Source organism: Falco peregrinus, chromosome 2, assembly GCF_023634155.1.
Source record: "Falco peregrinus isolate bFalPer1 chromosome 2, bFalPer1.pri, whole genome shotgun sequence".
Taxonomy (NCBI): Eukaryota; Metazoa; Chordata; class Aves; order Falconiformes; family Falconidae; genus Falco; species Falco peregrinus.
Window position 1 is genome coordinate 66,248,542 of NC_073722.1, and position 23,195 is coordinate 66,271,736.

General features: G+C 39.4%; 1 protein-coding gene across 2 annotated transcripts in view; it reads right to left on the reverse strand.

Moving 5' to 3' along the window:
- Nucleotides 1–23,195, reverse strand: part of UBA6 (ubiquitin like modifier activating enzyme 6) — a 35,304-nt gene that overhangs the window by 7,473 nt on the left and 4,636 nt on the right. For both annotated transcript variants that reach the window (XM_005238028.4, XM_027787715.2), the window contains 26 exons: nucleotides 22,651–22,679; nucleotides 21,782–21,876; nucleotides 21,148–21,259; nucleotides 19,965–20,045; nucleotides 19,296–19,418; nucleotides 17,344–17,467; nucleotides 16,054–16,157; nucleotides 15,198–15,260; nucleotides 14,116–14,192; nucleotides 13,382–13,448; nucleotides 12,829–12,972; nucleotides 12,070–12,137; nucleotides 11,712–11,790; nucleotides 11,437–11,517; nucleotides 10,989–11,066; nucleotides 9,503–9,684; nucleotides 8,809–8,914; nucleotides 7,720–7,809; nucleotides 7,529–7,609; nucleotides 6,777–6,905; nucleotides 4,889–4,940; nucleotides 4,720–4,783; nucleotides 3,801–3,870; nucleotides 3,478–3,549; nucleotides 2,197–2,314; nucleotides 485–678 (listed from right to left, as the gene is read on the reverse strand). In XM_005238028.4, the coding sequence (XP_005238085.2) occupies nucleotides 485–678; nucleotides 2,197–2,314; nucleotides 3,478–3,549; nucleotides 3,801–3,870; nucleotides 4,720–4,783; nucleotides 4,889–4,940; nucleotides 6,777–6,905; nucleotides 7,529–7,609; nucleotides 7,720–7,809; nucleotides 8,809–8,914; nucleotides 9,503–9,684; nucleotides 10,989–11,066; nucleotides 11,437–11,517; nucleotides 11,712–11,790; nucleotides 12,070–12,137; nucleotides 12,829–12,972; nucleotides 13,382–13,448; nucleotides 14,116–14,192; nucleotides 15,198–15,260; nucleotides 16,054–16,157; nucleotides 17,344–17,467; nucleotides 19,296–19,418; nucleotides 19,965–20,045; nucleotides 21,148–21,259; nucleotides 21,782–21,876; nucleotides 22,651–22,679 (2,483 nt within the window). The remainder of the gene's footprint in view (nucleotides 1–484; nucleotides 679–2,196; nucleotides 2,315–3,477; nucleotides 3,550–3,800; nucleotides 3,871–4,719; nucleotides 4,784–4,888; nucleotides 4,941–6,776; nucleotides 6,906–7,528; nucleotides 7,610–7,719; nucleotides 7,810–8,808; nucleotides 8,915–9,502; nucleotides 9,685–10,988; nucleotides 11,067–11,436; nucleotides 11,518–11,711; nucleotides 11,791–12,069; nucleotides 12,138–12,828; nucleotides 12,973–13,381; nucleotides 13,449–14,115; nucleotides 14,193–15,197; nucleotides 15,261–16,053; nucleotides 16,158–17,343; nucleotides 17,468–19,295; nucleotides 19,419–19,964; nucleotides 20,046–21,147; nucleotides 21,260–21,781; nucleotides 21,877–22,650; nucleotides 22,680–23,195) is intronic.

The following is a 23,195-nucleotide window of genomic DNA, read 5'->3' on the forward strand; positions in this document are numbered from 1 at the left end:
CCAATATGCCACAGAAATAAATTCTGTTGCTGCTAATGGGAATATTTAAAAAACTCAAAAGTGTTCCTAATGTAGGACTCTTCCAATATTGTTTAATTCAAGAAACCTCCACAAAGCATGCAGTATTGTTGAGATGCATGGATGTGAACTAATACAGAACAGATCCTTTGCACTGTTGGCAGGGCACTCTGACAGAAGTCATTATTAATTGCAGAAAACAAACCAAAATGTTTATCTTTCTAACTCCTCTTTCTGGTCAGCAAATGAGGAATAAAAGCAGCAAGGGCTTACGACATCTAGAACCAAGAGCAAACTTTTGCACTAGTACCTGAGAAGAAAAGATTATTAAGTTTGAAATAAACCCATTTGTTTAACAAGGCTCTGTCAGGGTAGTGTTAATCAGTATCTAGACAACAGTGGTTTTAGGCAAGGAACTGTAAGAGAAAGAAATATGAATTTTAAGCATCTTTAAAAGCATACTCACCAGGCCTGATACTGCAGCAGTAGCTGTTGCAATTGCAGGAATAATCTTTCCAGCAATGCGCTTTGTTTTGAACCGATCTGCTGGCTCGATGTTGTACATCTTGGCTCTCAAGTTTGATGCTGCTGTTACGAAATCTATATGCCCATTACTATCATCATCTTTTTCAAAGGAGATGGGCTTCATTTGCAAGTCACCTGCTCATAAAGAAAAAAAAAATAGCAAAAATTATTATTAGAAAATTTAAGATGTCCTACACATAAGCTATTAGGAACTAGAAACTTAAATTAAAAATTTCACATTCTGGAGCTTGGTGCCTTACTTACAACTTGTTTTCCCATGCTAGAAGCAGAAATGCTCCTATCAATACCAGTTGTTAAAGTAAGGAAATATCAACTGAGCTCCTTAACTTTACCTTCCTTGCAACACCAGGAATAGATTTTGAACAGTCCCGTAGATGTTTCTTACCCCACCTTGCTCTAGCTCTGTCCTGTGAGAATCCCCTCCATGAGCTTTATCTGTAGTCATTTCACTAGGGGCTCATTAGCATGGGAGACAGAGGTTAGGGCTGACACTCCATGGGATGGATTAGAGCTAAACTCATCTTTCTCTCCTGTGTTCATGGGCTAAAAATGCGTACATGTAGTTGTTGCCCAATGACCTCTCCATGTGGCCAGGCACAAAAATGGGATTTGATCACCCTCATTTTAACATATCTAAAAGATACTGAAGAAGATTCTAATAGCCTTCACAATTTAGGATAATTTCAGATTGATTCCTGTAAGTAGAACTCTGTCATGGTTTAACCCCAGCCGGCAACCAAGTACCACACAGCTGCTCACTCACTCCCTCCCTCAGCTGAGGGGATGGGGAGGAGAATTGGCAAAAAGTAAAACCCATGGGTTGAGATAAGAACAGTTTAATAATTAAAGTAAAATATAATAATTGTAATGAAAAGGGAGATTACAAAAAGAGAGAGAAAAATAAAACTGAAGAAAAACAAGTGATGCACAATACAATTGCTCACCACCCACCGACCGGTGTCCAGCCAGTCCCCAGCAGCGATTGGTGGCCCCCAGCCAACTCCCCCCAGTTTATATACTCAGCGTGATGTCCTATGGTACAGAATATCCCTTTGGCCAGTTTGGGTCAGCTGTCCTGACTCTGCTCCCTCCCAGCTTCTTGTGCACCTCCTCGCTGACTGAGCACGGGAAACTGAACAGTCCTTGACTTGGGTAAGTACTACTTCGCAACAACTAAAACATCAGTGCGTTTTCCACATTCCCTCACACTAAATCCAAAACACAGCACATTACCAGCTACTAGGAGGAAAAATTCACTATTCCGGCTGAAACACGGATAAACTCTCAACCTTCTTATACGAGAATCATTTTAACTCCATCTGGGATGTAGCCAGCACCCTTTCCCTTAAGAGTTCAGTGCCCTGCTGCCAGCTCACCGTCATCAAGGTTGTACTTACATGCAAGTGTAACAGAAAACCCTAGAACTTGCAGGAATCTCAGAAATACAGAAGCATAGGGTAATGTCAGGCAATAAGGACAGTTATCTGCATGGCATTTCAGATAGCTTTAGATATCAGCCATCTGCTTCTTGCAGAATTGCAGAACCGCTTTACCCAAAGACCTGAATGCTACAGTACTGGCAGCGCTATTGCAAAATGTTACTAAGCTATGAAGCTAGTTTGCACTACTCACTTTCCAGAGCTTCATTGGATAGTATAGACTTCTCCAGCTGGAAAATAGCATTCCTTTCGTCCTCACTGCTGACTGGAATATGATCAGGTTTTCTTGCAGTTTCATCAGTCTGTACAACCTGCAAGTGTGTGCAATGCTTGAGCAATAAAATAAACGAACTTTGTACAGCACAAGTGTGAAGTGCATTAGATTTCCTGTCTTCCTTGCACTCATTCCTCCCCAGTTCAAGAGAGACATAGACTTACTCAAGCAAGTCCAGCCAAGGGCCACAAAATCATTAAAGGACTGGAGCATCTCTCGTATGAGAAGAAGCTGGGAGAGCTGGGATGGTTCAGCAGGGAGAAGAGAAGGCTCAGTGGGATCTTACCCATGCATATAAATATCTCATGGGGAGAAAGTACAGAAGGCAGAGGAAGATTCTTTTCACTGGTTTCCAGTGACAGAACAAGGGGGTATGGGCACAAACTGAAGCACATAAAACTCCATAAGAAACATACAAAAATACTTTAAAGAAAAAACAAACAAAAACCCTAACCAAAACTGTGAGGATGGCTGAACACTGGCACAGGTAGCAGAGAGAAGCTGTGGGGTCTCCATCCTCAGAGATATTAAAAACCTGATTGGACACAGTCCTTGCCCCTGCTTGAGCAAGGGGATTGGACTAGGCGGTCTCCAGAGGTCTCTTCCAACCTCAACCATTCTGTGATTCCGAGTTAAAATATTAGTTTTGTCTCACAAGTCAAGCATTCATGAGACAAGTGCTAACCCTGGGGAAGAAGATATGAAAACACCCTGGAATATTTGTTAATTTTAAACACTGACAAATACTAGCCGCTGCACAGTAACACTTCACTTAACTTTTGAAGGTTACACTTTTAAACTAAACATAATAATGACACTTCCTGTATATCACCTAGAAAGGAATAACAAATAGACACTAGTCTTGGATTACTTTAAAGTTGATGATGAGTAAAATATTTTTTTATTAAAATAGTATAGATTAATAAATTTTAAAAAAAGCTTGCAGACTTACAGTCACACTCATGCATGGAAAATCATCTGCAAAAGGCAAAAAATCCCCACATCTTGCATTTAGCATCTGGTACATAGATACCTTTGCTATTATCAAGTTAAAACAGTCCTGGATGCCACACTCTTGTTTCCCCAAAACACATTTTAATTTGTGTTTATTACTCATCAGCATCAATGCAAGAATTAGTTGGAGATGTGGGACACTGCTTGCGGATTATTTTTTCTCTTTAAACTGAGTACCACACTTACTTTGTTTGAAGGTCTGAACTCTGGTACCTTCACAGCAGAAATAATCTTCAAAATAGTTTCCTCTGACAAATCCTGTTACAGTTTTCAAGAAAAACAATTTAAATTCACATCAACTTATAAAGGCCCCCATAAAAAGACTGGGTTAGGGATTTAAATAAGGAAGACTAAATGTAAGCAGCTGCTGAATAACCAGCACTGAAGGATTTATTGCTTTAAGAATCATTTTAATCCGTTCTTGGAAAGAATTGTCAACTGAACATCAGGCCAAAACTGAACACATAAATCAAGTTATGTGATAGGAACACTGCTGCAGTATGGATTACCTTTTCTGTGAAAGGAACACAGTACACCGTTGCAAAGAGTTTTGCTGCACTCACAATGAAACTGTAATGCCTGAAGAAAGAGGAAGATAATTATTTTTGTTTAGTTGTTCTCTTACTTCAGTCGCCCAAAGGTTTGTAATCATATCCAAAGAGATCATGAAAACACAGAGAAACAGAATTTCCACCCTTCAGCGCACACAGCACAAAACAGATGACAGATTTTGAGTGACTCAGAAGCCCTCCTCAAAACTAAGCAAAATTTGTTGAGTGAATTTATTTAACGAAAACCATATTTTCTCAACTTCTGCAGTCAAGAAAACAACTACAAACACATGACATCAATATGATAATAAAAAGCTCCACCTCAGAAATGTTTTGATATTTATCATGATCTCAGTTTTCATCCAAACTAAAAACAGCAATCCAAACAGTTTCTCAAAGCAGATGTAGATATGCAGCAGATAAAGGCTTTTCAATCCTTCAACCACATACATTTTTTAAATTATCTGTAATACCAAAGCCATCTAGATCAGACCCAAATTGTGATGAAGAAGAAAAGGGAGTCCCTCCACTAGGTTATTTTAGGTAGTCAATTTAATCTGGCACATCCTGCATTTCATGATGTGGGCTGATGGGGGCAGGGTGTATGACAGCAACAACTCAGTAATTCTGTAATCACACAATAAATGAAATGGGTTGTTTCAAGCCACCCTCCAATCCCACATCAGTGAAAGTTAAATAACCTGCAGTGGAAGCATGAGACAGCTCACTGAATTTACCACAGTGTAAGACTATGCACTAGTACCTATCAAGTACCAGTCCAGCTTCCAGGGCTATAAAGCCATTGCCTTGCACTTTCTGCTGTAGGGTGAGTTTTATAGGACACTAGAAAAGGCATCAGTGGCAGTACCATACTTACAAAGGATCGTTAAATTCAAACTTCACTGGGAAAGGTGGCCTCTTTGGTGACTGCCAAAACAAACCTGGTAAGAAGACAGACTTAAGATGAAATCCCAAGGAATCAGGAACAGCAACACATGACGTACACCATGAATTCACAACAGGCACAAAGGGGCATTTGTACTTACTTCCGTCTTTTAATCGTGTATCAAGAGGAAATGAATGAAGGAGCTGAAGAGCCTAGAGGAAAAGCCAGAGTAGCTTTAGTAATTTGTCATATTCGGATTGACATGACCACACTAAATCAAGCCTTCTTTTTAGTAATGATTTGTGATGTTTTGATACAGTTTTTAAAACACTTAGATATGTAGTTGAAGTAACCTGGAGTTGGAAAAATCTAAGATGCCTGTGTATAGTGGGTTTGCGTGGCAAGGTTTTGGTAGCAGGGAGGCTACAGGGGTGGCTTCTGTAAAAAGATGCCAGAAGCCACAGACCTGCTGCTGGCCAAGGCAGAGCTAATCAGTAACAGTAGTAGCACCTCTGTGATAGCACATTAAGAAGGAGGAAAAAAAGTATCTGCAGAAGAGAGGAGTGAGAGTATGAGAGAGCAACAAGTCTGCAGACACCCAGGTTAATGAACAGGGAGGGGGAGGAGGTGCCCCAGGCACCGGAGCAGATTCCCCTGCAGCCCGTGGTGAAGACCATGGTGAGGCAGGCTGTCCCCTGCAGCCCATGGAGCTTAATGGTGGAGCAGACACCCACCTGCAGCCCCATAGAAGACGACACACTGGAGCAGGTTTGCTGGCAGGACTTGTGACCCCGCAGGGGACCCAGGCTGGAGCAGTCTGCTCCTGAAGGGCTGCACCCCGTGGAAGGTATCCACACTGGAGCAGTTTGTGAAGAACTGCAGCCCGTGGGAAGGACTCACATTGGAGAAGTTAATGGAGAACTGTCTCCTGTGGGAGGGAACCCACACTGGAGCAGGGGAAGAGTGTGAGGAGTTCTGCCTCTGTAGAGGAAGGAGCAGCACAGATAATGTGTGATGGACTGATCTTACGTTGTATCCCTGTGCCACTTGTGGGGAGGAGGCAGAGAAACTGGAAATCAAGTTAAGCCTGAGAAGAAGGGACGGCTGGGGAGGTGTTTTTTTCCAATTTGCATAGTATTAAACTAATTTCCCCAAGTTGAATCTACTTTGCCCATGATGGTAATTGCTCAGTGATCTCCCTGCCCTCATCTCGACCCACAAGTCTTTCGTTACATTTTCTCTTCCCTGCCCAGTTGAGAAAGGGAATGATAAAGCAGCTTTGGTGGGCATCTGGCATTCAGCCAGGGTCAACCCACCACACTACATCACGATGGAGAGCATAAAGACACAAGTACTGCTAGACAAGAGTGACTTGTCCATTTATTCACAAGACAAAGATGACAATGTCACCTCATCTGTCCAAAGTCCAAGCAAGATACTTAATGCAACAAGCGAACCGTTCCCCCCACCCTGTTGTCACTTTAGGATTCTTGCATACTGATTCACAATTGGGAACACAATGTTTTCTCAATGTGACAACTACCATCAGGGCTTCCATACACGCAGATTTATGTTCACTAATACACATCATCGTGATCAAATCTTTCCCATAAAATTACACACACACTTTAAGCAACACTGTGGACTATATCTCAGAATGACTGGCTTTTATTTCAGCCAGCCTTTCCGTGACATCTTTGAGAAAATCAGGGATATGAAGATGAGTTCAGTGACAAAAGTTTAGTTGGAGAAACAAAAAGCCACTGTCCTTTAGGAAAGATATCTGATAATCCTGCTGCTCTGAAAAAAACACAATACCTAGTTAGCTGGAAAAATGCCAAGAAAACTGCGTGGAGACTACTAACAGAGCTACCAAGAGTGAGTTGCAACATTTTAAAGTTTCAAGTACAGTTCATTATTTTAAAGAGATGGAAGTGAGTGAAAAGACCTGGACACCTAGTTCATAGGGCTACCAAAAACTTTTGGCATTTAGGATTTTCTAAAATCCTCATCAGTCTAGCACCATCACATTTCCAGGTCTTACCTACCTTATGGCTAAAATACTTCTCAAATTTTACTCTTGCTAGTTCCACACATTGAGTCCAGCTTCGGGGTCTCCTACTGAGCGTTTTAATAACATGAAAACAGCCTTCTAAGCTCTCCCCTGATTTTATTCTCTAGACAGAGAAGTAAATACAAAAAAGTTAAAACAGACAAGACTCCTCCCAATCCTGTCAAATAGTAAATATGTTTTTAGTAAATTAAAGGCAAAAGGAAAAAGAAGGTCACTTTGTAAAATACTATCCTTTATGTGACCCTGTCTACCGGGTTTTCCCCCAGGTGCTGTGGTCTGCTTGATTTACTTCCACCCAGCCCTATAGACATAGGCAATTATAGACTCACAAGAAAAAGTATTAAGCAATTTAGTCTTATTTATTACATAGTTGAATTCACTTGAAACTACATCTTCCCTTCATTTTTTCCAGCTGGTCGCACATCAGTGTAACATCTACTATACCCTTGCTAGCACTGCCTCAGTATTTCTGATATTTTTATATTATGTACAGAGCACGCATGAGCTAGAAAAAGCAGCGCACGCATGAGGCTTTGGCTCTTAAATTATGAGACACACCAGAAATACTGTTCTTATGCAAGACCAACTAATGACCTGGCGAAATAAGTCTTCAGGCTTTCTGAATAATGTCAGAAAATAACCCAAATCTCACTGAAATTAAATAGAAACAAAATCCATAAAGCATTAGTTTAAATCCTGCATATTACCCTGGCAACATTCCCCTACCTGTAAAACTTCTTCTGCAGACGGATAGGTTTGCCAGAATTTGTTAAACAGTGAAGGCTTGTGAGAAAATGAACTTTCAAACTAGAAAATAAAAAGAACAAATATGGCATTTTGCAAGAAGTATATCAGATCCCTGACCCTTCCAAATACACATTAAGTTATGCTGAACACCAGTAAGCTTATTCCCTTACCTTATCTCTTGCCCACTGTATCGTATGCTCAATGGCAGCTGGGAAAGACTTCAAGGTGCAAAAAGGTATTTCTTCTTCTGGTGGATCCCGCTGTAATTAAGGAGACTTGCATATAAATGCAGGCTTATTAAGGTTTATTGCTAATAATAGTACCAAGAATTTCTAGACTCTACAAGTTTAAAACTCCACTGTTTTAAAATACAAAGCGGCTTATTTATGCTTAGAACAGAATTTGTTTTATGAACACTAACATGTAACTTCCTGTTTATGAAGAATAGTCTAAACTCAACACCGGAAAGCAAAACTGAACTCTGAAACAACAGAAAAAGTTGCCAGCCAGCTTTTTCAAGATGTGCAGTTCGCATTCACATACACTCTCAACATGAAATATGCCCTTTCACTCAAGGCCAGAAAGATTCTTTGTGGACCCTAGCAAGGCTGTTAGGATGCTCAAAATCCTGTCTGTGTCCACATGACCATTTCATGGTGTTCTCAACCACTGAGTTTCTACCTTGTAAAGGCAGTTTCACAAGAACTTAAACAAGAAGGATACTGCAAGAGTTTGAAGGTTCATTTCCTCCATCCCCATTTAAACATAACTGTTATGTATGCTTGTAGAAACTGGCAGACTAATTCCTATCACAGAGGCTTGTGTTTCTCCTACTTGCCTGTGGAGGTGATAGTCACCACGAACAGAATGAGCAAGCAGAATGCAGTTCCATGAAAGAAACCCACAAGTAGAAAACCAGTTTGCAATGCTATTGGGGGACTAGTTTCTTACTTAAAGGGAGTTTTCAAGGAACAAAAAAGTCAGTCCCTTGGAAATGCTTTAGAATTAGGACTTTTTCCAAAGTTTATGTTTCACGATTCATGCAGTAGTTACCTATCTGATGATTATACCTAGGCAACAAACATGGTATCTCCAGTCTGCTCAAATTTTATTTCCTGTGAGCTTTTCTTGAGAAACCAAGGAAGTAATTATTTCCTAGTAGTACTGTTCTTCAACTCAAATAGACCACTTATTTTAGATATGTAGAGGGCATTTTGAGACTAACTTCAGAAGGTAAGCATTGGTCTTAAAACACTTACGTGACTGTTATAGGACTCTGTCAGATGGGGCACAATAACTTCCGTGTGTCCTTTTGTTCCCATAGTTCCAGAGTCTATAAGAGGACGCAGGTTTGCTACACAACGACTGACATGGAAAAAGACACAGACTATCAGAATACAGCATAATCCCTACATTCTGGCCTTGCAGACATTACCAGTGTGTAACCAGAACTGACTCTAGGCTTTTTCAGAAGAGTGGAACACTTACACCAAACTCGGGAAAAGATTAAATAAGAAGAGCTATTTCAGGTTATATCAGGATACCATAAACCTGAACCTACCTGGATTAGGGGCATCAGTAATTCTTTTAAATGTAAACATTCCTACTTACTAATTTACATACATATTCCTACTCAACAATTCAACCTTAAGACTGCCACAGTATTCTCCCCCTCATACTTTGACAGTTGACAGCTATTAATTTCCAAGAACTTGCTCCAAGGCAGAATTTCTGCCACGTGAACAGTAGCAGCCACACAACAAGAGTTGGTTTCCACCACAAATACTAACCCCTTCATCCACCCAGCCAGCATTCCTATAAAGGAGCAAGATAAATCTGAGCAGCTGGCTATCAGATCTTGTAAGCAGTTGCAGATGAGGAAGATTATGAATAGAAAAACAGAGTTTACATACAAACATGAAAAGCAGCTCTTGCTTCATTTCCACAACCTACCTATCAATGTATCTCCTCGCCTCAACATTGTCCAAAGCGGTCACAATTACATCTTGCTTGGTATAGAATTCATCGCTGTAAGTGTTCTCAGTGGCTGGACAAACTTTATTAATGTATGAGTCAATCTTTAAGTAAGGATTGATGTTCAGGGTTGCTTCTGCTGCAGTATAGCTCTTAGGTTTCTGAAAGTATAAATACATATAGATAGATATCTCAACAATATTTAGATAAAGAACATCTGGGACACAAGTATTGACTTCATTTGCTGATCAGACAACAATTCACTGACAGAAATGTTAGTAAGCAAAACATAAAATAAAGGAATTTCTTTAATCATATACCTCCCTCACTAATTAAATATCTTATTAATCTAGTTTTATTTTTTATTTTACTTAAAGTAGTGCCTCAGAAACCACAAGATGAAAGTGCTTAAATGGTCAGAAGTGTATCGAGTTAACTGAAACCAATGCCATGTACTGCCTGTCATGCTCTCAAAATGATGTAAGAGAGGAGCAGTTCATGACTGTCAGAGGATAAGCCCATAAGTTACTGTGACTATATCTATGCAGCATAGGCAAGCACCTGTGAATAATCACATTACTGCAAGGCATTCCACACAAAGCCAATTTCAGAAGCTGAACTGAAATAGAGTTCTTAACCTACCTGACACTTCTAGCCATACTACATTCAATTATCTAGGGATCAGCACTTAGATCAGCAGAACTGAAGACTGTGGCTTCTGAAAGCTTGCAGAGTTCACCTTCCATTTATCTATCCATCCAAAATGTAATCTGTTCCCAGATTTGCTAGACATAAACATGAGGCAGAAAATTCAGCTGCTGCTTTTTGGGCAGGGGATTCCCTTTTCCCCACTGCTGTCAAGATCTGAACCACATCTATTTATTTTATGCTGCGTTTGCAAGTACAGGAATATTCTCTCTGCTGCTAAGGAATTAACAGTTTATGTACAACGCATTACTGAATGTACGGGTTTTTTGCCAAGCTATTTACCAGCTTAATGAAGACTGAATTAAGTCAGAAGACGGCAACTTTGGTCAAGTTCTATTAGCAGTGGCACTTCTGTTGAGAACACTTCTGCTACTGCTGTCCATTTTTTGTTGTTTTGTTTTGCTCTTCCCAAATTTCAATAGTATAGTAATGCATTTCTGGCATATTAACCCATGGCAGCTTCTTATACAACATAGCATTCCTCATCCAATTCTCAAGTTCCAGAGATTCCATTAGTCAAAGACACCAGCATAAATCAAGATCAGACCATCCAATTGTACTCAACTGATACTAGTGATAAGTGGGATGCCAATGTAGTTCTAGGTATTGTTTTAAGAAATATTTCATTTTTCGAATATTCTGGATTTCATTACAGACTTTCAGTCTTTTCTGGACAGAACTACATACACACACAAGTTCAGCTATTGGTAGAGACACAGGATACAGAACAAGAAGTTTAATGAACAAGGAAGTCTACCTGTATGTGATGAGGTCGAAAAAGAAACTGTCTGTTCAGGTTTGACTTCTCTATCAAGTCTGGATCTGTAATTGTAACCTAAGTCAGAAGGGGCAAAAGCAACAGCTGGAGTTACAATTCAAGTATAGCACTGAGCAATAATCTTGATGAAATCTCTACAGAAACTTGTCAAAACAAAGCACTCCTGTTAGCATCCACTGTGGCTAACAGCTCTGCCTATACTGTCTGATGAAATTTTGTTTGAAAATCAAAATACAGCAAGACTGCTCCAAACATGTTCTGCTGCTAATTGCACTCTACTTCCACTCTATGCTGAGGCCATTTTACCCTCTGTGCAAAGATCAACCTGAAATAAGGCTTAGACTTTTAACATTTTTAAGCAGTCTATTGCAATATTCCTTCTCACATTACTTTTTGATAAGCAAAGTGAGGTTAACAGGTGACTTACCAATCCTTTGTTTCGCCCAGTGCCAACACCAAGAAGTGCAAAGTTTTTTAGCATTTCACAGCCTATCGCTCCACAGCCAACCTAAAGAAAATGATATTTTTAGTCAGAAATGTAAGTGAAAACCAGGAAGACAGTTATAATAGACAAGTCCCATTACAATTCTGGACCATTTACTCTGCAGTGGCATCAGGGCTGCTATCATTATTTTGAAGACAGCGGATGTTAGCTGTATCGACAAAACATTTGAAAAGTGTAACAGTGTCAGTCATACTCACCAAAAAAACATTCAAATCATGCAGTTTCTGGCACAAAGAGTCTCCAATACAAGCCCTCAAGGCATCATACCGATCTCCCCTATGCAGGCATAGGACACAAAAACAGAAGACTAGTAAGTTACCATTTATCATCGTAGTATCACTGATGCCAAACTGCACTTTGACATGCACTAAAAAAAATCAGACCAAGTCCCCAACAATTCCCATTCCTCCCATTCTCAGATAGGACACACATTCTCAACTCCAAACGTGTCCCTCCAGCAAACAGCACTGAACTAACTTCAAAAGATATCTTCTGTGTCTGCTTGAGACTCAGATGTGAACAGTACATAAAAGAGCAGATTGTAGTTATATTTACCGTGGGAGAAATTCTTCAGAGCCCATTTTTTCTAGAGGTGTTACAATGTCTAACATATCTATATAAAGCTGTAAAAAAAACAAAAACAAGAACAAAAAAAAAAACACAAAACCGAAAACCACACAATTAAAAGCTGTGGAAAAAATTAATGTTATTTTCATTTAAAAAACAAAGTAAATATTTTTACGTACAACAGAGCATAGAAATTTAGAAGCACTAAATTTTTACTGTCAGTGGAAGATTATACAGCATTCAGTTCCCTACAGTTCAGCATTTTAGTGGACAGGAAAAAGCACCTGGACACTGGGGGGAAAAAAGCTCACTGAAACATGTGCCGCAAGCTTTTTATTTCTAACAGGCATGTTACCACTCCAAATTAGGCGGTGAAGTTTTTAAATCTAACTTTCTTCTGCCATTGATCCTGAGAGTCTGAAAGCACTGCTCTTATGTACAGTAGCTTACACCGGCACCTGGACTATATATATCACACCTTTGCAGCCATGCTCTGAAAGGCCAACGCTCTCCTTGCTTGTGGGAAAAAAATGCGATGTCTGAACCCCAAATAGGGGAAATTTTAAATAAAACTGGCTGCATTTCTATTGTACACACAAAACCATATTTTTTTTAAAATTCAGTCTCAAGTCTTCCCTCCTCCTCCGTTGTGGAAGTTGCTCAGGCTATTTTGATCATACAGCATTTACACACAACCATACATTCCTAACATCACTGTCAAATACCCAAAACCAAAGTCACCCTTACCCACTGTTGCAATGGAGAAAATTTTCCTGTTACTGCTTTCAAGACTTCTTGGCTAGCAACACCACCCACTGCTGCAGCCAGAGGAGCTAGAAATCCCTGAGCAGTCCTGGACAGCCATTTCACTATATCTCCATTCACCTGAGGCTGAAAAATAAGACATAATAACAACAGATTTATCCTTTCAATCATGAAGTCAGTGCTTGACAGGTTCATAGATTATTGTTCTTCAATAAAAGACAAATTATTTCACTCTGACTAGCAAAAAGGTTTCCAGCCAAAACAGAGCCACTGTATAACCTGTACTTCTAATATTCATTTATCTAAAAAGTGGGTTCACATAGCCACAGGATTCAGCCTTTGTGTCAGGTGAACGTTTGGTTGCACCCATGCTGAAACACCATTCTGTTTCCTCACATGGCCTTCAGAAAGCTAGCTGATCCATCTAAAGGTGGATACAAAGACCAGAACAAGGACCAACAACTAATGCGTGACCTTTAGGCAAGTAAACTAGTGCATCAAAAATGACTCATAATGACAATAATTCCTTACTTACCTTGTTTTCCAGTGTTTCACTTATGGACATGGCTATTTTCAGCATTTCCTCAGCATCTTGAAGGCATCTAGACACCAGGGTAGAAACAATATTGATCACTTAAACATTTCAGAGTCCTTCTAGAAACACAATCAACAGGAGAAAAAGCACTGGATACAGTAGGAAGAGTTTAGAAATTTATATTGGCTTTAACACTGAGCATTAAAGATGCATTTCTAAATGTTAGTTAGCTCAAGAGCAGGAGTCCCAGTGAAACAGCCCATGTGCAAGTCCAGTCCTAAGATTTATATTTTGTAGTAGTTTTGTCTTGTTTAACTCAAAATTATGGACATGAAGAACTACAGCTGAAAAAAAATACTGGAAGTGAAAAACAAATCCTTCAGAATTTTTTTTTTTAAATCCATAAACTACAGGATAATTCAGGAACCACTGAAACAACTTTCCCCTATTAACCCCACAATGTGAAAAAAAAATGGAACAGAGAAGAACTTCCTCCAGAAGCATTTTCTATCTATCTGGGCCCAGAAAGTGCCATTGCTGTATTGGGAAAGCCCTGTTACAAACCCAGACATGCATTAGGTAACGTTTTTCATCTAGATTTCAACTTTTAATTTCTATGTCATCTATTAAGTACCAGACAGACAAAGTACCCTGCTGCAATCAAACCAGCAACTACAATAAAAGGAGAGATCTGTCTGATTCAAGGCTTAGCAAACACAAGACTGCTGCATTACCCGATGTTGGGTCCGCGACCAAAGTTCTCCTGGAAGTGGTTCAAGGCAAGCATGGCAATATGGATCTGCAAAGGGGCCTGTTAAGACAGCAATAGCTGTTGAGCAGTTACAAACATGAGAAAACTGAAGAACACAAAAGCAACTATTTGAACTCTTCTGTTTTCATTTCACTTCCTTGACTCTTAACAATACCACTCAAGAAAAAAATTTAAATAGCGTTAAAAAGTGAATTCGAAATACTTCACAATTCCAGTTTGTAGAAACACTGAAGTATTACTCAGTAATAATACCCTTCACACATATTCAGCACCCACTTCAATGAAGTCCAACTGAAGAGACTCCACAAGAATTTAATGCCGAAATTGGAAAATGCAATAATCTTCTTTTAACTAGAGATTAGAATGCCTTGCATTTTGCCAAACATCCTGAAGCCCAGCACTAAGGGTCACAAGTAGAAAATTACCTTACGTTATAAAACAAATAAAATTTTTCATTTAGTGACTTTTTTTAAGTTTTAAGATTTTACTGAGCCTGAGGCTTACATGCCTCACTTGTCCATAATATTTACCTAAAACTGTGTTGAGGCAAATACTGCTAGCTTCCTCTCAGATTTTAAAAATACCTCTGAAAATTTTTTTCAAAGAAAAACTCTTAACTCGGGTTTTCCAACCTATGAGCACCTTTTTATTACTATTCCAGCTGTGATGTCAGTGTGATTTTTATCAATCAAGTATCATTGAATACAGGAAAAATCCTTGTGTCACTTACAAAATTTACACTCCTGTGAATTAAAGACTTAGCAAAACCAGGTATTTTAAACAGCAGAGGTGGCCGAGCTATGCATTTACAATATACTTGGTGCATATCATGGATAACAAGCCTCTAAAGTGATCTAAACCATAATGTATATTCTGTGTGACCACACAAAGTGATACCTCACTCTCACTTCATACTTTAAACTCATATTTAACTACTACAGAATAGTTAGGAAATCATACTGTTCTACACATAAAGCTGCAGATTACATTCAATGCAGTGTAACCATTAAAGCACTTACGCCCAAATCCCCACATGCTAATTACCTCAGGCTTGCTAAAATCTGCCACAAGGCATAATGGATTTGTTATCTGCTTCTCCAAACGTTCCTGGAAAAACAGATTTCATGAAAACAACACACCCAGTTAAGGACATGACAGTCACTGCTACTTGACAAAACAATAATCTTCCTGGAGAGACTAAGAACCAAATACCCTTTCTTACTAGCATTGCTAATACACTCTCCATTATCAATGCCACAAAAGATGCATAAAATAACCATCTACTGCAAGTTTTGACAATCAAAACTGGTCCAGGAGATGTTTCACATCATAGTGGCGAGACCCATCTCTTAACTGCTCTGAGGTCAGCTACCAGAGATTTTATAGGCAACTGGCTGCTTGCTTGTAGAACTTCCCCACTCAGGAAGAACAGGAAGCTACTGCTTCACAGAGACAATACTGAGCTGTGCACTCTCATATCAGAAGCAGCTAGTCCTTGCTCCCAGCTTTTTGGAAGAAAGTTTGAGGACAGTCAGGATCTACTTTCTGCAGACCCAAAAACGTACACAGCATCATGTAGCTTGCAATCCCTCTTATACAAACTCATCCAACTGTCTCTTATTCTCAGAAGGCCCCCCAAGAAAGTGCATATTTGCAGATGTTCATGAACTCCCCAGCAGTACAGGGATATAGGCTGCCCATAGATTTTTCTCCGTATTGGCAGGTGACTTTGAAGTATTTCCTGTTTTCTACAGTTTAGTAAATCAGTATCATTAATCTTATTGAATAAGATGAGTGTAAATCCAAATCACAGGTAAACAAATAACGTATCTGCTGAATTCTGCTTCGAGTGCTCAGACCACTAACATCAAGAACCTGGTTATGTCAAGCACACACTTACAAAATAAAACATCTTGGGTGTCTTCACTTGGACAGCTATGCCTCCATGTAAGTAAGGCTCCATATCTGATGTATCACCAATGCTGAAGGAATAAGGTGACACCACTGAAAAGAGAAGACAATAAACAGTAACTGATAATTAGAAGCGTCACAGGATACTACAATTCCGTATGCAATAAATAGGGGTTTTGCTAATGCCTTTTATGCTGTAATTTACTAGTGTGCAACCTTGCATAAACACAGCGGATTCTCCTACTAACAGGATTGTCCCCCTCTGTCAGTTTCTGAGCTAAAGTATTAGTTTCACAGTATTTGTTATGAAATATTTTTGAAGTGGCAGCAGATTTAACAAGAATTCTGATGACTGCAGCTTTAACAAAAATGAAGTCACTCTCAGTTTTATTTAGACAGTGCACAACCATGTCCAGTATACTGCTCCGGGCAGGATTTTAGCCCCATGACTAGAACAACAGGCAGTCAGAAAGGGTAGCTGGAGTATATAAGTCGCATTTCCTCTCATACCACTTGGTGTATCATTCAGATAAATCAAGATGACACAGAAGTTGTTAATTCATTGAAAACTCAATCCAAAAGCTGAGCCGTGATTAAGATACTGAACACAGTATCAGCACTAGCAAAAGGGTCCAGAGGAATCATGTTTCAAGGGTACTGTTTTTGTCTTAGACCACAAAATTAGTCAAACCACCCACACTCACCCACTCTTCTGCTCCAAACAGGCAGTCAGACCTGGGAATTGGGCAAGTTCCTGGTATACAAAAGGAACCAAGTAGGATGCCTTGAGACATGCATGATGCAGACCAAAGCCGGGTAAACATGAATCATAAGAATCACTTCAAAAGCATGCTTAGTGATGTCAGTGCATCCCTGCACTTACACTGTTACCCAAAAAACTACAAGGCAAACAGTGACACACCATGTGGTGTTAATTTAGTCCAAAACTTTGACAAAAGCACAGGGACCCTCCAAAAAACGGAACAGTTTTGTCAGCAAACTAATGACAGTAACCTCAGAGGTTGTCAGCTCCTTTCTACTAGCTGAAGCGTTTCTACTGCACCTTAAGCAGCAAGATGAGTTTGGAAAGACTTTACTAAATGGAATTGGAGTCAAGACAACACTAGGATGACCTCTGGACCAGAACACAATTTTTTTGGTGCGAGCTCACGGGAGGTCTGCACAGCCCAGTACTCCTATGGTTACAGTAACTAACAGTACAGTGAACTAAAACAGGACAAAAAATAAACACCTTACAAATGAGTCAACAACAGTTTACCTGTTACTTGGTGTGTGGATCCATTTAAGCATGACATTCCATTAACTTCCCGAAAGGTTAAGAACTGTCCCGTTTCAAGCCTGTGTGGATGATTTTCGAGGCAAGTGACAATACCAGGATTTGACTGAAAGCAAAAACGGCCAAGTTAGCAAGGAGGAAAGTATCTTCTGTGAAGAAGCTATGTGTCTACAATAGCATGACTTTCCGCCTATTGAAACTGCAGCCTCTAACACTTCTAGCACCTCAGTTCTGCCATAACAAGGGAGTTGTCTGTGTTAATTTTTCCAGTCCTGTTATTTTCAGTTTATCAGTGTTCTCATAACACAGGCTTTCTCGTTTTTACCTTTTACAGTTTTCAGCACATTAGTAAACTCTATTTGTTAGTTCTTAGCAGTCGAATTCATTGTTCTGTTCTGAAGTAGTAACAAATTTATCTCCTTATTCCAAAGCAAAAATAGATTATATGTACAAAGAAATTTTCACAGACGTTAAGGAATTAAATCTTGCAAATGGCCCGTATTACTCCATGCTTCCTTTCCAACTGATCTCCTTAAAAAAAGACACCCCAAACTCATTCTTGAAAGTTAGGAAGCTTACAAAGTTGGACATCCTTAAATACAGTAAAACCACAGCCTCAAGTGGATTCACAAACAAACAAGCTTGAAATTCCAAGAATCTCAGACAACATCTCATCCTGTTACAGGACATCTTGCCAACCTCCCATGCACAGAGACCCCTCTGCTGTCTGTGGACAACTCATTAACACCTTGTGGTGCAGCTCAGGTTGTAACATAGTGGATTTGCAAGCAAGCTTGGCCTGTAAAATCTACTGCCATCCCTTCCTGAGCTCCCAGTATTAGAAAGATTTCAGTAAAGTAGCATAAAACTTAGAGTGGACTACATTATCTGTGGCATAGACAATTCAAATGAGTTGACCAGAGAAAATTCTTCTCTGATTTAAAGACAGAAGGCCACCTCAACCCTGTCCACAGGACAAGAACAGCCATTTGATGGTGGTTTTAGTATTGAGTTGTAATTCCAATCAGTTTTACACTTCAGAGAGTGGAAACAAGATACAACTCAAGTACCAGATTATGAATCACAGGAGATATATACAGATATATATTCATCCCTTGACTTGGCAGACAGTCAGCACAAGTCATGAAACATAACTGTGTACTCTTTATGTAATTAATGAGAACAATCAAGTCACCCATTCCCTTTTAAAGATACCAAAGGACAGGCTACCCAAATCATCGTATCATGAGTTTTAATTCACCTCAAACCCAATCTGCTATACAAACCCTCCAGCTAGAAAGTTTGGTTACTATTACATCTAGACTGGAGGTATGACAAAAAAATTGCTACTGGATGAGTGAGGTTATAGTCTGGACTTCCAGAGTTGAGAGGAGAAGCTAAAGTTGTTTTCATTTATAAAACAATAATAAAATCAAATGGACATCTTTTCTAACATTCTGCACTGGAAATATTAGCAATAATATCCTCTTCTTGTAGCCTCTGCTTTGGTAGGTTAAAACAAACCCTTAAATTTTCTTTTCAAAACAGGCTCTCGATCCCCTTGATCCTTGTAGTCCTCCTCTATATGTGTTGCAGTTTCTCATAAAAAAGGGCTATTTTCATGCCCATTTTGGGGTTTCCTTAGAAGACTTACCGATTCCCACACCAAGGCTATGTCCTCTTCTCCCCTACATCTCAATGTTATGACGTTACATTATAAGTAATGACCTGGAGGCATCAGTCATCACTGACTGGTTTTGATGGAGACATCAGAACAAAGTAACTCTATTTGCCTCTGCTGTACTGCCAATTTGCAACGGCTTAGCAGGCTGCTGAAGTGAAACACTCTGTTTGGTCACATACTCAATAACAACTCATTATAAAGAAAAAAAAAAAAGAAAAGTTTAAGCAGCACAACAACTTCTATCCCTTACTTGTGTTATATTTGAAATGAAGATCTCCTTTGGTTCTTCTCCTGTTGTATCCAGCACTTCAAATTCATCACCAAAGTCACAAAACAAACGTGAGCATATTCCATATACATCTGCACTGATGAACTACAGAAGAAAGTAAAAGTTATAAGTATCCCTAAAACAGCACAAGCCAAAGGAATGATCTCTGACATTCAACCTTGTTCAAGGCTAGCAGGTTTAACTTCTATGGTGGAAACCTGCCATGTGCACCCAGGCCACTGACTATATAGCACAGCACTCATGACAGGCTTTGAACCCACATAAGCATTTCTGAAACCCAACACAAAAACCAGGGATCACCCCAGTACACAGTGAAATACTGCCATTCCTACTACTGTTACATTCAGTCCAAGTATGTTTTTTTCAGAACAATTATGAGTTAACAGTGAAAACTATTTCTTTAACAGATTATTTTTAAAACCAATCTATGGTTATCTGGGCTGGTATCCAGAAAACACCAGACACAGGTACAGACTAGCAGCATCATACTTCCAAAACTCACACTGCTCCATCAACATGCTGTCTGCATAGAACTATAAACCTCAACCAGCTTTCTCCATTTCCAGATAGAACATGTAGGTCCAAACGTTCACTGTACGAATTAATCAAGTGTTTAATTTTTTCTGTTACCTTAATAGGTGGCTGCTGAGTATGACAGAAGTCGTTAATCTTCTTCTGCAGCAACAGACTTACTTCTGTCAATATGACACACTGTGAACAAGAACAGAAATAAATTTAAGACACTCAAAGCAATCAACATCTTCAGGAGATGGAAAAAGTAGTACTAACAGTAAGTTACTCAGGTGTCCCGATTCCTTTCTGACACACATCACAGATGTGTTTTGAGTCAGTTTTCTCATTACACATTAGAACAGATGGGTTACCGTTTCACAGGTTCTGGAAACAAGATGAACAAGAGCAGGAACAGCAAATTCTCACTTTTTTTTTTTTTAACTGCAGCTGTGAAACTCAAAACCTAATTGGAATATACTTATGAAAATAGTTATGGATAATCTCAGAGAAAATGTGGATCATTAATTCTAAGATTCAAGTTAACAAAACAAATACAAATGATACTCATCAGTGTGCACAAAGAAGTCTGCACAAGTCTTAAGTACTGGTGCTCAGCAAATTGAAGGCATAAAATTTCTGCAAGCATTCTTTTAAAGTTTAGGATAGTATTGGGTTATAAAGCATATGCACTGTATGCCATTCAGTTATACATGGCTTGTTATACCTGAGGCATTCAGAAACTTGGTGAGCTTGGGTATAACCGATACCCCACAGTAAAAGTTCCCAATTCAGACTGAGCCATGCACACAGGCAGCAGACAGATGACTGAACAACTCAAAACATCCTCATTTCACCACAGAGGAGTTTATGTTTCATTAGATACATACAGAAATGATGTTTCTAATCATATAGCCCGAGTTTCTACTGCCTGGAATACTGCACACAAAATACATGTAGAACATATGTGGTATGTAGCTGCAACAAAAAGTGACAGGTTCATCTTCAAACAAACAAATAAAAAAATTGTATAGCAACCTCACTTAGCTATTTATTGTCATAGTAAATTCCATAGTAAATCTCATACGAAAGTGCTAGGAACACAAAACCACCATTTCAGTCTTGAAAAAAGCAAGCACCATTTCATTAGTCCAAACACAAGACCTACTTCCTTCTTTACATCATCTCAAAATGTACTGTAACGTTTGTTTTCAATTTATTTACTTATATTTAAAAAAAATAATAATTCAAGTTGTTTACTCTGAGCAAAATACCACATACAACTGCTTTAAGAGTGACATACCTGGTACTGCTTTAGAAAAGATAGATCTGTGGTTTCATCCAGCGGCACAGTTGATGCTGCTACATGGACATATGGATTGAGTTCTGCAATACGATGAAGTGTGGCCTCAGCCCTGAAAGAACAACAACTTGCAAGTTTTTTTATGCATCTACAAAATTGTATTTTCAATACAGAATTTCACACATGCCCTACAAAAGTCCCTCAGGAAGTCTCCCGGCAACAACCACCAACTCATTTATTCACACTTAAATTCAAGCAGGTCTGAGGAAAAAAGCTCTGTCCAATACACAACAGGACTTACTGATAGTCTGGTGTCAGGACTGTTTTCTAGTCTCACACAGATGGCTGAAAAAACCCAAGGAAGAAAGGCACCCTGGCCACCACTATTAAATTTATATTACAAGCCCCCAGCTGCAAGAAGTCAGATGTTTGACTCAGAACTCCAGTCCAAACCTAGACTTCCCCTAATACTATCTGGGCATTGCACTCAAAGCAAATAATTCCAGAGAAAGGGTTTAACAACTATTTGAGATGTATTAGCAGCTCTTGAACAATGAACTGTTATTTTTGCTGCTGGTGAAACTGTTACTCCTAGTCAAGTACAGTTCTCCCTTTCCACAAAGACTTCACCAACCTGTTCCTTTGACTGGTAATATCATCTTCGTGGATGAAGAAGTTGATACCCAAATCCCATTTCGTGCACTGCTTGGTGTCATGAACTGTAAGAGCCTAAGAAAGTTCAGCAAAAAACTTGTTACTGGAAAAAGTGTACATGGTCATAGCACACAAAAATACAGACTAAGCCCCACATAAAATGCTGGAGGACCGCAGAAGATTTAGTTGTACCACATAAAAGAACAAGTTCCTCCAACCCCCTTTCCAAGAAAACTTTTACTGCTTGAGAGATAGAAAAGCATCTGCCATATACATTTCATTAAGCATTTTCCTCCCATCTTGCAGTGATGAGAGGATGACTTTTGCCACACTGCGATTAAGGGACAATTGTGAACTGTAAATTAATGCACTCCCGAAATTATAAACAAAGGTTTTTCTAATGGGAAGAAAAGAGTTTTTAAATATTTCTCCCCAGTAGAATTAATCCTAGCAGCACAAGGATTAAAACAGTCAACCATTCCAATGTCTACACAAAAGGATTCTGATGAATGACAGATTACGATAACATATTTTGAATAGTTTGGCTTTTGAGTTTATACCACTTCACTTAGGAGAGCCCACTTTGCACAAAAGGATTCAATGTCTGATCAGCAGCTGGCTAAAATATTACATGAGGTATTTCAGAGTGCAGTGGACATTAACGTGAGACTCCAACCATATCACTAGAACACCCAGATTATTAAGAGTTTTCACCCCCAGGTCCTCAAATGCTTTGTGATCCTTCTGCTGAAAGACAGCTTAAGAAACTTTAGATTAGCTATCTAGTAGCGTTGTCCCTTTTTCTCCTGCTCACCCAAGAATACCCAACAACAGAACTGTTTTACATACCTTAACCCCAGCCAGAATTATATTTTTGGCTGAAAAACAAAACAAAACATAAAGAGAGAGGGACCGTTGCAGGTTTCTTGCAAATCTGTAATTGAATAGTTATGTGGGCGGACAAGAACAGTATGTCATTGCTAAGAACTTCCCAGCTTAAGGGTTTGTTCTCTTACATTTGGCTCAAGCATTCTACAGCACCACTGAAAGCAGAGTAACATGAGCAAGGTTAAAAAGGCTCCCTACGTTTGTCAGCTGTTCAACTCACAACTGTGATTACAGAGACACTAATGACAATAAACTGCAAAACCCCATGACTCTGTTGTGGGATCTGGTGCAGAGTACCATTAAAACCAACTGAAAGGGTAACACCCCAGGTAAGAACCAGCCAGCACAAGCCTTGCTCGCAGAGTAAGGGGAATTGTTAAGGAGTGTCTTGCACCAGGGCAGTTGTGCAATTGAGTGGAAGATGCATGTTTTCTACCCGTCCCTCCCCCATTTCCTACATCGGGATAATTCAGGCTATAGCTGTTCCTATATTACGTTGATTCTGA